Genomic DNA, 14,088 nt, shown 5'->3' with positions numbered 1-14,088 from the left:
CTTCTAAGTCCAATTTGATTCTCGATGATGAACTTCTGTAACACGTTGCATAAATTTATATGCAAGTGTGTACAGATATATTTTTTATTTAAACGTCTGCTACAACTTTAGTCTTTCTCATTTTAAACTCTTTTTATGACACAATGCATAATCCTTCATATAAACAATTGTCTCACACAGTAATCCATTGATTCCTGTAACAAGGATGAATTTAATAAGTAGAAAAAAAAACAATTTAGCGCTACAGTGAAGAAATCACAACTATTATAGTTACTCAAATATAAATTAGTCATATAAAATATACAGAGAAACTTTTTTCATACAAAATATTCTCTGCTTATATAGCTTTTTTGAAATTAGAAAAAAATTTCTTTGAGATTTCTCCAAAAATATAATATTTTTAGTAGGTAAAACATATAAATAAAACTTAAATAAAATTTGCCTATAGAACAAAACCTATGGCAATTTAAACAAAAAATAATTATTCGTAAATCGCAAATGGTTTTCTGTATCAATATACCTATGTTAAACTTATTACAAAATACTTCAAATTATTAATATTTATTAAAGAAATTACATAATTGCTCCTATATTCTTTTATAAAAAATATTTTCGCATGTATAATTAATAATTAACTCTATGATTTATTTCATGGCAAAAATTTATTTAAATAAAAATTAGAAATTACATCAGAAATATTGTATTCTCTAATTATATATATATATATATAGTTTCAATATAACTTGTATACTTATGAAAGGGTTAGCATAGCTTCTCAATGCTAAAAAAACTACTAATTTTTGAAAATTTTTTTCAAATGTATAATGAATTTGATATTTACAAAAAGAACATGTTTTATTCATTAATAATGTATAAAAAGATAATTTAAAAAAAAAAACTGTTTTAACTTGTTTAAATTGACTTTTACTAAGGCTACTCTTGAACCTACCTTTCCAAATCTTAACACGATAACTTTAACAATTTTTAATATTTTTTTGTAAAAGACGTTTTCACTTGAATATGCACTTCTTTTTAAGACTTGACGAACCATTTAAAAAAAATTTTAATTATAACAATTTTTATAAACATTTGAAGGTCGCAAAAATTGTTGGAAAAAAAACAAATTTTTTTCTTTAAGATGCTATAACATTTCAATTTTTACAAAATTTTAAAATTCGGCTCATATCAAGTCTTAATAAAAATATCATTCTAAAAGATCTTAATTATTTTTTTTATTTGTTTACAGAGTACTGGAGTGCAAATATTGGAAGGATATTTTACCGGACAACTCAAAAGCAACCCTAATAAAAGTTTATTTTAATATATTAAATCATTATAAAAAAGAATTTTTTTATACACTAATAATCAATTAAATATGCCCTTTTTGTAGATATCAAATTTATTTATTCTTTCCAAAAAATTTCTAAAAATTGGTAATTTTTCAGCATCAAAAAAATACGTACTCCTTAAATTATGTACATTTTTCACAATTTTTTATCAGATATGATAATTTGATAATTATCATAATTCACATAAACCAGAAATTTTTTTATTGAATATTTCTAATGTAAAACTTATTTTGCACAATACATAAAAATTAATTTAGTAATTTCTTTTTAATGTAGTGACATTTCAACTAATGCATAAAAAAATATCAAAAAACATTTTCTGAAAAAGAACTTAATCATATATAGAATACTCTTATAAATACTTTTATAACTATATATCAGTTGTTTTTTTTAAAAAGACAAAAGTATAATTCACACGTAAATAAACATACAAAGTACAATTAAAAATTTATAAATATATGAATTGTGCATTCAATTAGTTTTATGTATTTTATACGTTCCTTAGCAACTCTTACTAAGATATCATTTTACAGTCCTTTGTTAATAATCACGCATTCAATAAAAAATTATTATCGATGCTCATTTTGAACCTTTTCAAGATATTTCCTGGCAAGCTCAGCTATTTGCGGATGCGACGATGATAACGGCGGTAATGGTCCAGGATGATGATTTCTATGCCTTAACAAACTGGAGCGTTGTGTAAAATCCTTCTCGCAGACGTCGCATTTGTATGGCCGTATGCTGGCGTGGGTGAGCACATGCTGGTAAAAATTACTAATCGACAAGAACGATTTCTGGCATAGAATACAAGTAGAAATGTTCGTATGACCGTGTTTGAAACGTTTATGGCTCGTAAGTTCGCGAGTGCCGCTGTACTCCTTGCCACATTCCTCGCACTTGAAACCTTTCTTATGCAACATTAAATGGTTGTCCAGTCTGCTTCTATGATGAAATTTTTTGCGGCACAAGTGACACGGATATTCATATTTAATATCACGATTTCGCTTCTGATGACGCCACTCGTGACCCTTCACGTCTTTGACCTTCTTGCCGCAAAAACGGCAAATTTGCAGATCCAATACGTGAGTTCTCTTCATATGATGCGTCAGATCAATCTTCAGCTTATAACTGCGACCGCAATGTTCACAAATGTATTTCGGTTCGCGGTCGCTATGAATGCGAATGTTGTGTCTTTTCAGTCCATCTTCACTTTTGTACTTCACATGACAAATCTCACATTCGAAGAAATAGTCCGGCCGATGTATTCTTTTGTGCGCCTCCAACCCCGCTAATGTGTAACAAGCTCTTTTACACTTGTCGCATTGATACGGTTTACGATGTACGTATCTGACATGTCGCTCAACCATTTTCGCGTTATCAAAGTGCTTCTCGCAAAATGGACACGTATTTCTTATCTCTTTCATGACTTCGTCTACTTCAGTGATTTTTTTGTATGAATTTGGCATATTGGAGACTTGCGGCGTTTTTGTGATCAATGAAGATTGAATTGAAACATTGGCGTCCTTAGCAGTTTTTACGACTAAGTTCTGCGAATCTACATTAATCGGTCTATGTATACTTCGACACTGTATCGTAACAGGTTTAAATTTTCCACTTGTATTTGTAGAATTAGATTCACTTTGAGCAGATTTCCACGAGCCCAACAAAATGGAGACATAACGGAAAGATCCTTTTTGGTATTCCCCTTCTTTCTGCCTGATGATGATGGGCTTTTCCCTGAAACAGGGATAAATCGTGTCAGTGTAAAAGTATTAACACTGTATTTTAAACATATGTTTAGGTGGTTAAGTAAAGATGCCACAAAAAGACGCTTCATTAGCCACTGTATATGAAAAGATAAATTTCACTGTTATTACATTACAGCTATCACCATCAATTTCTCATTAATAATAAAAAAAATTTGTTTAAATAATATTAAAAAAATTTATGCATATTTTAACATCAACATTTTTATAAAATTTAAACGCTCTTATATTTCGTTATATCCAAAGAAATGTAATCCAAAATGAATGCTTAATATATTTCAATACATAAAATCTGTCACAGTCAAATATAAGAATAATAATGTAAACTTACTTCAAAAATTGTAAATAATATAGTAAATATTTTTTAGACAAAATAAAGCTATTACACAATAAAAATATTTCACATAAAACTCATTTAATTTGAACAATACACATATGAAAAAAATATGATGTATTAATAGCATTAGTCTTTCAATACTTCACGTTATTTTAATAAAAAAAAAAAGTATTCATTAATGCAATTATTAAATTAACAAAATTATTTCCAATTAGATCTAATGCTATTAATAGAATAAAATTATTTAATTAATTAAATAAATAAATTACTTTTTATTCGTTTACAATATTAATGTGTGCAATAATACTAATTTATTTAATAGTAATATAAAAAGAATCTGGCAAAAATACATTCTGCTTTATTTATTAAAAAATGTTTAATTACAAACATTATCCAAATAATATAATTCGGAATTATATGTTTACTTAGGTACATCTCATAATTAATTAAGCATTATTATCACGTACAGGGTGGGGGAAAAGTACTGGAACAGCAAAATATCTCAAAACTGAGCATTTTAGAAAAAAGTGTTTCAGATAAAAGTTGTAGAGTTTCAAAAGATTTATTTACTAATATTATCAGTTTGACCTTGGATGACGTCGCCAAGGTCAGATCAAAAGCACATTAACTTTTTTAAATGGAACACCCTATTTTTTATTTCAGAATCTAATAGGTGTCAAAACCTTTCCAAAATCCTACAAGAAAGTTCATTTTCGTTGAGTACTTTTCGAATTGTGAGGCTTGAAAGCTACAGTGTACTGTAACTTTCAAGCGTCATAACTCGGAAAGTACTTAATGAAAAATAACTTCTGATTGAAATATATAGGGTTACAATAGTATTACACAATCTAAACACTTTTTTCTAAAATGTTTAGTTTTCGAGATATTTTGCTGTTCCGGTACTTTTTCCCCACCCTGTATATATTTCAACCATTCTAGATAAATATTTGACCATACTAAATACTTGTATTTTGTATTTGTAAAAGAAATATGTTCTCACATACAGAAAATATAAATATTCAGAATAATTAAATTAATTAGAAATAACTTTATAATCTATTGCATAAAAATCAGTCTTTTTAGGTTTATAAACTGCCGTCCTAAAAACTTGTTGAATTATATCGGGATTTGTACAATTTTGTATACTTTTACTAAATTTCAAGTTGACTTTTTCTTGGCGTGTAATAATAAGACACATCTCTAAAATGAGGTATATGTTATACTTATCATTAATTTAAAATTAAACTAAAAAGAAAAATAACGTCTACCGTACAAAGAAAAAAAACAGAGAAACTTTTAATTATAACGATATACATATATAAAAAAATATATTGCAAGAATATGAAAATATCAGCAAAACAAATAAATTAATATCTTTATAATACTTTTCTATTCTCACAATTATATCAGCAAATAATTTTTTGTAAGAAAATGTTTTCGAATATTGTTTTTATAAATCTCTGTAGACCAGGGACGTCTTTTGTAGAAGTAACGTATTACTGACTCTTCTAACAAATATCAGTCATTCTAGTTTAAAAAGTTTCTGTAAAACATTTTTGGCTAAACCAGCGATGGGTACTTGTGATGTATAGGGTGGAAGAGGACCGGGATGATTTCTTCGGTGCCGAAAGAGACTGGATCGTTGAGTAAAGTCTTCGCCGCAAATATCGCAATTATATGGCCTAATACCGGCATGTGTAAGGACATGTTGATAAAATTTGTTACCCGTTGACACAAACACTTTCTTACAAATTGAGCAAGTTGTGCCCGGTTTGTGTACCCGGTTCTTATGATACTCTAGTTGTCTCGCTGAAGTCATAACAATATTACACTCAGTGCACTTATAACCCTGTTTATGCATCAACAAATGATTATCGAGACGAGTTTTGGTCTGAAATTTCTTGATACATAAATGACACGAAAATTTTAAGTTGGCCATTTCGTCTCGCTTCTTATGCTTCCATTCGTGACTGTGAAAATCCGTCACGGATTTTCCGCAATATCGGCATATATAAACGTTGGTGTTGTGCTTTCTTTTAATATGCACAAGAAGATCAACTTTCACCTTGAACGACTGACCGCAAGAATCGCAAATAAACTGAGCAGCCTCGTCACTATGCGCTCGCACTTGATGCTGTTGCAGGGTTACCTTACGTTTGTACTTCAAATGACATATGTCACATTCAAAAAAGTAATCATCACTATGACTCTTACGATGCTTTTCCAAATTTTGCTTGGTATGGTAGGACACGCGACACTTGTCACATTTATACGCTCTTTTCTGATGACTTGTTACGATATGTCTTTTCAAATGTTTCTCACTATCAAAGTACTTTAAACAAAACGGACATGCGGTCCGCACTTCATCCAATACTTGATCCACATCTTCATTTTGCAAAGTATCTTTGGATGGTGACATTTCTACAGATTTATTTTCTTCTTTAACAATTTTCAATAATTCTTGATCTGCTTCTTTTTCTGTATGAAGTTCTTCATCTCTGCCGTTGTCCTTTATTCGTTGTCGAATCTTTTCCTTTTCGTTCTGTCGTATTGGATTACGGCGTTTCTTCACACTTTTTTTAGAAGTAATTTCTATCATGTCATCATGTATTACAATCACTTCCCGACATATATCACCATCCCACACTGTGGTCCATCGTCCCCTGAAACATCCATTAGTTTCAATCAATACAAACACGAAACGTGCAGTGTCTACCATAATTGTGTAAAAATCAAGAAAGTCTTCAATAATTAATAGCAATATTCGGTAAAATACTAATAAAATCATTTGGCTGATATATTCAATATTATTGGTATTGTATAATTTTCTTTTTTTTATAAAGATTAAGCAATTAAATGTAATTTAAATGCATTGGGATAGAATCAAAGTTATAAAAGCTTTGTTTAACTTGTAACATTTCTTAAGTATTTATCTGTTTTAGCACCAATTACAGTATCAATACATATCCAAAATAAATAATTAATTTAACAATCATCATTTTGAACAAATTCGTAAATGTATCGTATCCAGTTACTAGTTCAACTTTCAGACAAGTTGACTAAGTAGGAACGATGGCGGCACCGGATAATTATAAATATTGGGATGTTTACGACGATGCACCATCATGCTGCTACGTGTAGTGAAAGTTTGTTCGCAAATATTGCATTTCTATGGTTTCTCGCCCGTGTGAGTAACTTTGTGCATCCTAAGAGTAGTAAATCTCGCGAAAGCTTTCGGACATAACTAGCACTGATAGGGTCGTTCGCCGGCGTGCCCGCGTTTGAGAATAGTTAACGTCGACCTCTGCGAGAACACTTTCGGGCATTGGTCGCACTTATACGGTTTCTCCCCCGTATGTTCTCTCCTATGCAGCCTCAGATTTTCAGAATCGGTGAAATCCTTTCTGTAAATGTCACAAACGTAGGGTTTTTCACTGTTGTACAAACATTTGTGTAGCATTAGTACGTGATTCGATGCAAACATTTTGCCGCATTGGGAGCATAGGAACGTTTGCAAATGTAAGTGATTACGAAGGTTAAGATCTGTGGCAAAGGTCTCTTTACACCGATGCTACTTCGGCGCACTCTTTTGTATCTTATGCATCACGCGTTTGTGTGCAATCAGAAATGATCTGTGCAAATAAGCATTGCCGCAATAATCGCAAATAAAGATTTTGGTACTCAAATAACTCGTCTTATGATCTTCGAGATCATAATTCGACACGAATCTCTTGCTACACTAATCACAACGATGTCGACAGTCACACTTATGTACCTGTCGAATGCGGGTTCTAGACGAGTCTCTGTTCCTTAAAATCATGCCACATAAGTCGCAAGTATACGTGACGCCGCTGTGGATCTGCATGTGACTGTTCATATTCGACATACGTTTGAAAGTTTTTTCACAAACCGTGCATTTGAACGGACGCGCGTCGCTGTGTTTCACCATGTGCTGTTTATAACTCCCGTGCAGATAGAAAGTCACATGGCACATGGGATATTTGTATTTCGCTTTTTTTTTCTCTTTTCGGCATTAATCAAAATATTTTTTACATTTTCATCATGCGCTGGTTTAAAAGACTCCTTTAACGTTACTTCTTCTTCCTTCTCTTCTATCAATTCTTCGATTATTAAACTGGAATTTATCTCCTGTATAATTGTGGCTCTTGAATTCTTCGCTACACTCAACCATGATACTTTGCCCTACGAATTCTCCAACCTCGAGGATTCTGTAAGCAACAATAGTAATTTTTCAGCATGTTAAACACAATAAACACAATCACATCGCCAAGACTTTCATTGATACTGCCTCTTGATCATTCGAAGTTTCTTACAAGAATATGCAATCCAAGAACTATCGTGAGAATTTTTGTAAATGTTGGACTTCTTCGCTTTAAGATCAAAGAATAAATTTAATAGACAAAGATAAAGTTTCATAATCACAACACTTTTTGATATACGAGTTATTTTATTAAACGTATAATAACGAATATCATTAATGATAATTAACATAAATTTGTCGATGCATTTATCCACATTCGTATGAGTAAGCCTGAAGTCTCGCCTGGAGAAAAAGTCTAGAAAAGAAATGAGAAAAAATAAGAAAAAGGAAACGAATTCGTCGTTCAACAACATTGGCATTATTCGGCTTACAAATTATTCCTATCTACACTGAAAAAATAGAGCAACAATATTCGTAACGGAACCTTTGAGCACAACGTACAAATGTATAATCATATAATTCATGAAGAACCAAATAGACAAATATCGCGCGTAAGCTTGTCTTTTGAGCGCCGTACAATTTACGCAAATATTACAATCAGAGTACAAAAGATATCATAGAGATTTATCGAAAAGCATTGGAATCAATATCGCAAGTATGACGCTCTGACGACATTGTCCAACGTCAACATAGTGATAGATATATAATCTATAATAATTCAAAAGACTTTTCTCAGTTTTTGTCTGTTCCGCTGTTACGATACATAGGTAACAACGCGTATGCGCGTACTGTCGCACTGTTCTTATCATTAAAAGTGGTCTTGTAACCGTCGTATGAGCGTCAACGGGAACAGTTAACGTGACATCAACGAAACAGTCTCAAGTCATTCACAAAACAACTTTATCGTCGAAATTCTTAAACACATGTAGATTTCTGGTGGGCCGTCAAGTTGCCCTGGCAAGAGAATCCACGATGGCATATCTGGCAGACGTAAGGTCGTTCACCGGTGTGTCCGCGTTTGTGAATAGTCAACGTCGACCTCTGCGAGAACGCTTTCGTGCATTGGTCGCACTTGTACGGTTTTTCCCCCGTATGCACTCTCCTGTGCATTCTCAAATTTTCGGAGTCGGTGAAACCCTTTCCGCAGATGTCGCAAACGTAGGGTTTTTCCCCGGTGTGAATCCTCCTGTGTTTCTTCAAATGCTCGGCACTACTGAGACTCTTTCCGCAGTAATCACAGAGATACAACTTGGTCGGATTGTGACTCTCCTTATGTCGGAAGAGCGACCTCTTCGTGGCAAGTACACGGCCGCAAATGTCGCAGGCGGTGCTGGTCACCTTGTTGGCTTTTAGTTCGGGATGATTGCGTCTACAGTGCGCGGAGAGCTGTCGTCTTAGATAGAAAGCGTTATTGCAGAGCTGACAAACAAATGGCTTCTCGCCCGAATGAATGTTATAGTGCTCCTGAAGATCGAGTTTCTTCCGAAAACGTTTGTCGCATTCGTTGCACTTGAACGGCAAATCTGCTTTATCCATGTGTCGCGTCATATGTATGCTTAGAGCCGCCAAAACAGTGGTCTCGTAATCGCACTCCTTGCACATATAACTCGGTAAGAAATGCGTCTTCTCGTGCCTCGTTAAGTCGCGAAACAACCGAAATTTCTTGGGACAATGCTTGCAAGTAAGATCACCTACTGTGTGGCGCAACAAATGCTTCTGGTAGTTGCTTTTGTGTCGAAAAATTTTGTTACAAGTCTTGCAGAGAAACTCCTCGGGCTTCTCTTTCTTCACCTTCTTCAATGATGCGGTACGGCTGGCCACTCCTGAAGAGTTGCTTTTGCGACCGCTTTTACGTACCGAATGTGCCTTCATGTGTTTACGGAGGCTGATACCAGTTCTGAAGACCCGGCCGCATTGGGCACACGTGTTCTTCCGCTTACCTTTGTGCTCGATCTCATGAGTATCCAACAAGGATTGTGAGGCAAAGAAGACGCCGCAGAGTTTACAATGATACGCCAAAGGAAGATCTTCCTCATCATCCTCATCGTTTACTTCCTGCTTTATAAAGTCTTGTTCGGGCTTCGTTGAAACTGCTTCCTCGTCAATCATATCCGCCGATTCCGGGCACTTCGACGGGGACTTCGCAGGTTCGCCATTCTTCTTCACCAGATCAAGTTTAGAGAACATCGGGAAATAGTCTTCAGAAAACGGTAGTTGGTTGTACCTGAAATGGAAAAATTCAGGGGGATATCAGTATCGAATATCCTTGTTACATCGTAACGATCTTTCTTTCATTGTCTGGTCTCGTTGTCTAGCAAATTATTTCTACTCCTGTAAGTAAAATTGCCAAATTTGCGCATTCGTCTGCAACTTCATTAATGATGTCATAAACTAGATAATTTAGTTATAAAGAATAATTTAGAATCTTATCATATTTTATATAACGGAAACACTTAAAATATGAAACAAAAAATACGATAAGACAACTTTTGATAATCACATAATTCTGTGAGAGTAGCATTTTTATTCATAATGTATTATAATAATTATATTGTATTATAATAATACATAATACAACAATATATTCATATTAAAAAAATCAATTACTCTTACTGTAATCCTGTATAAAATAAATGATTACACGTATCTTTTCCGATATTTCTGTTTGTTTTTCTATTGATATTTGCTGTACAATTGTTTATTTTTACATAAACATTAATTTCTTAATATTCCACTTTATTTATGCCGTCTGTCAAAAATAAAAAGCGGTAACTTCATTCAGAAGAAACTTCATTTCATTAGAATTGCAGAGAAAATGATTATAGTACATTTGATAAAATTCAAGTTATTTATTTAATATATTGTAAATAGTATTTCAATTAAAAAAGTAAAAATAAAAAATTAATGTTTTAGTTCAAGTTTTAAAAATTAAATTATAAATACACTAAAGAAAATGTATCAGTCATCACAAACATTAAATTTCCACAAAAAGTATAAAGTCAATATATTTAATCGTAATTCAGATGAACATCGCCAAAATATAAAATGACAGCGTTCAGACTATTAATACTGTTTCGTCTTGTTTCGCAGCTTGAATCCATACGTAGGCTGCGTTCCAATATACTGTCAGTACTTTCAGTATTAACTAAATTTTAGAATACAGTTCTAAGTGGAGCGACATAAGGTGAGCTATTGCGCATAAAAGGTACGCGAAATGAAGACTAATCACATTCGGTCCAAAGCGCGAACCGCGCGCTGTCAGCCATGTGGATTTTCATCACACAAACCAAATGTGATTGACTATTAACTCTCCATTATTTTTGGGTTACTGCACATCCACACCTCAGGAATAGCTCATCTTATTGATCCACACTTGGTGAGATCCACATAAGTCTGGTATAAATATCGTTACACAATATCTTGAACACGGGAGATGCAATTGACACAGTATAATAGAAATAAACATCCAAATATGATTATACGGGCTGTATCTCTATTACGTTAACTACATGTGTTTTATTATGTGCGTTAAGTAATCCCCTAGATACAAATGATTTGTTGCAATAACTACACTGATACGGTCTTTGGCCGGTGTGATATCGTTTATGTATTACGAGAGTCGAATGTTGCGTAAAAGATTTTCCGCAGGTATCGCATGAATACGGCTTCTCGCCGGTGTGAGTCCTCTTATGCACAACCAACGTTGTTCTCTTGTGAAAAGCCTTGCCGCAAACATCGCAGACCAGTGACTTCTCCCCGCCGTGAAGACGCAAATGATCCTGAAGAGATCCCTTAGACGAGACAGATTTGTTGCACAGGTGACAATCGTATTTGTTCTCACCAGTATGTGATTTGACATGGACCACCAATGAGTTCTTGTAAGCAAATGTCTTGCCACAGAATTCACACTGATGCTTCACTGGTTTAAAATTTGGATCATGAATCTTCAAGTGGCGCACCAAGGTGTGATTGTTGGGGAAAGACTTGCTGCAGACGGTACACACGTGCTCCTTGGCGCCATGCTTCACGTTCATGTGCCCGTGAAGTTCGGCATTCGTAAAGAAACCCTTGTTGCAAATCTCACAATGTTTCGTGTATTTCTCGAAATGACGCCTGTGATGAGTGGCCAGCTGAGAAGCTTGCACAAATGCGCGACCGCACACATCACAAACGAAGTTCTTCTCATGAGTATGTATTCGTTTATGTACTGCTAAAGTATTGGTTCTCTTGAAAGACTTGTTGCAGACGTCGCATTGATAGGGTCGAGCATCGCTATGGGCCACTAAATGACCTTCAAATAAATTCTTTGATCTGAAAAGCTTCGTGCATATACTACACTTGTAAAATGTTTGACTGGTAGATTGTTTTTTCATACTTGAATAATTCTGACAAATAATTCCTCTGTTTGTGGTTTCTTCAGGTTCTTTTTGCATTAATGAGTTTTGGGAAGATTTATATTTCAAACTTACAGTTTCGTATTGCACACTGCGATCTTTCTGTTTTATATTTTCTTCTTTAACGAAAGTTGAAACCAATATAGAATCCATATATTCATCTACAGACAGTGCATTTTTTACACACGTCTCTGCCGGTTTTTCATTTCTGAAAAGAAAATGAAATAATGACTATATATGTAATAAAATTAAGTGATTAATTTAATTATTATAAAAAAAAGATTCCACAATTTTTATTTTTAATTTTATTTCAATTTACTTTGTATATATGAATGTCTCTTTTAAGATGTGTAGTAATATAATTTTTAGATGTTATCACAAATATTATCAAAAAATACAATCTAATTTTTTTAAAAAAAGTTGTAGCTTTATGATGTGTGTGCGTGTGTATCAAGAGACATTATGTCTCGCGACAAACGCACTGCACACAAGATATACACACATACATACAATCGTAAAAATAATGAATTATAAATATTTAAAAAACGCATTTAACACACACGCACGCACACAATGTATATACATTTAATACATAATTGCTATGTAATTAAATTTGTTTTTCTAGAAATTTATTTATAACTAAGCAATTGCAATACGCCCGAATTTTTTTTAAAGATTTTATATATACATTTATATTATAAATATAAATATGTAATTTAATTTTTGGAATTTCTCATAAAGTAGAAGACATCTTTTCAAATGATACATTTTTTACCCTAAAGAATTTGCAAATAAAATATAATAACCATGTACTGTAAATATAATATTGAGCATTAGACCCAGTCTCGAAATACAGAATGATGCGTACCTTTTAGAAACTTGTAGTAAGTATTTATTGTAATATTTATAATCCAAGTAACATTTTCATATTGGCAGTTGTTCCATTGGTTGTTCCGCTTCCCATGTGCAATTATTAACATAGGAATCCTTCAATATTTAATATGACAAAAAATGTTTAATAAACTGTAGGATAAACAAAAAAGTCGCAACTATCAAAAGCAATGGACATATTTATAATACATCTTTTATTTTTGATACAATAAATGTTACAGCAATCTATATGCAATAGAAAATGACATATAATATATATTTACAGCATTACAAATTTGATGATAATTGACACATTTATTAAACTATTCAAATAATGTAATTATGATTTCAATAAATCAATTTTACATAAATTTAAAATGAATAAAATTTCTCAAAATAAAAAATATTAAGAAATAGTTTTAATAAATTTCATCGTACATTAAATTAAAATATTTGTGACTCTATTAGATTATACAGCAACATATATTTTTCTGCATTACATTTTCGTATTAAATTCATATCTTCAAATAAAACATTAAATTAAACTTTAAAAACTTCAAAAAAATACAATTGCGTAATAAATATCTATTTAATGGCACATATCTGCCAAAATTAATTCAGAACATATTTTGTAAAATATATTAGTAGTCTTTATTTTTTAAGTATGCATTCTTTTTTATTTTTTATTATCAGTCTCATGTCTCTAACGAGAAATTAAAATTTTTTCACATACATTTTCATCGGTTTTGTTCATTCTATATTTCCAAAACTTTACGGTTTTAGTTCTTTAATACTTACAAAACTTAATTTAATAATTATGAGGTAATATACAATTTATATCATTCAATCATTGAACCTAATATGTGTTCATTTTATAATTAAGCCTTTTCAAACACAAATTTAATAATCATCACATTATTTATGGATCTATATTAGTATTCCTCAATACAGTGATTGTATATAATCAGAGATTTCAAGCCAAAATAAAGATTGGAGAATCACGTTTAACACTCAGTACAGCAGTGAACAATACACAACCTTTGAAAAATGTCTTATTCATTTGCTCTCATTATGAGATTTCATATGCGAGTTCAGTGAGCCTTGTTGCGTAAATCTCTTTTGACATATTTTACACTCGTAAGGTCTTTCG

General features: G+C 32.3%; 2 protein-coding genes across 5 annotated transcripts in view; both read right to left on the bottom strand.

Annotated features, from left to right (window-relative positions):
- The window catches only part of LOC105193298 (zinc finger protein 436), a 52,106-nt gene that overhangs the window by 18,557 nt on the left and 19,461 nt on the right, over positions 1 to 14,088 (bottom strand). The window contains exon 5 of one of the 4 annotated variants that reach the window (XM_026131250.2): positions 7,901 to 9,898. The exons of the other annotated variants lie outside the window; for them this stretch is intronic. Coding sequence (XP_025987035.1) covers positions 8,590 to 9,898 — 1,309 coding nt within the window. The 3' untranslated portion in view covers positions 7,901 to 8,589. Of the gene's footprint in view, positions 1 to 7,900; positions 9,899 to 14,088 lie in introns of those variants that run through there. 4 annotated transcript variants of the gene reach the window in all.
- LOC120357216 (zinc finger protein 239-like) lies at positions 10,172 to 13,935 on the bottom strand. Its single transcript, XM_039447209.1, has 2 exons — positions 12,937 to 13,935; positions 10,172 to 12,276 (listed from the first exon to the last, which is right to left on the bottom strand). The coding sequence occupies exon 2, from the start codon at positions 12,219 to 12,221 to the stop codon at positions 11,151 to 11,153; it is 1,071 nt and encodes a 356-aa protein (XP_039303143.1). The 5' UTR covers positions 12,222 to 12,276; positions 12,937 to 13,935; the 3' UTR covers positions 10,172 to 11,150.

This window comes from Solenopsis invicta, chromosome 1 (genome assembly GCF_016802725.1).
Source record: "Solenopsis invicta isolate M01_SB chromosome 1, UNIL_Sinv_3.0, whole genome shotgun sequence".
In the NCBI taxonomy this organism is placed as follows: Eukaryota; Metazoa; Arthropoda; class Insecta; order Hymenoptera; family Formicidae; genus Solenopsis; species Solenopsis invicta.
Note: the sequence above shows the minus strand (reverse complement) of the source record. Positions and strands in the feature narration are given on the sequence as shown.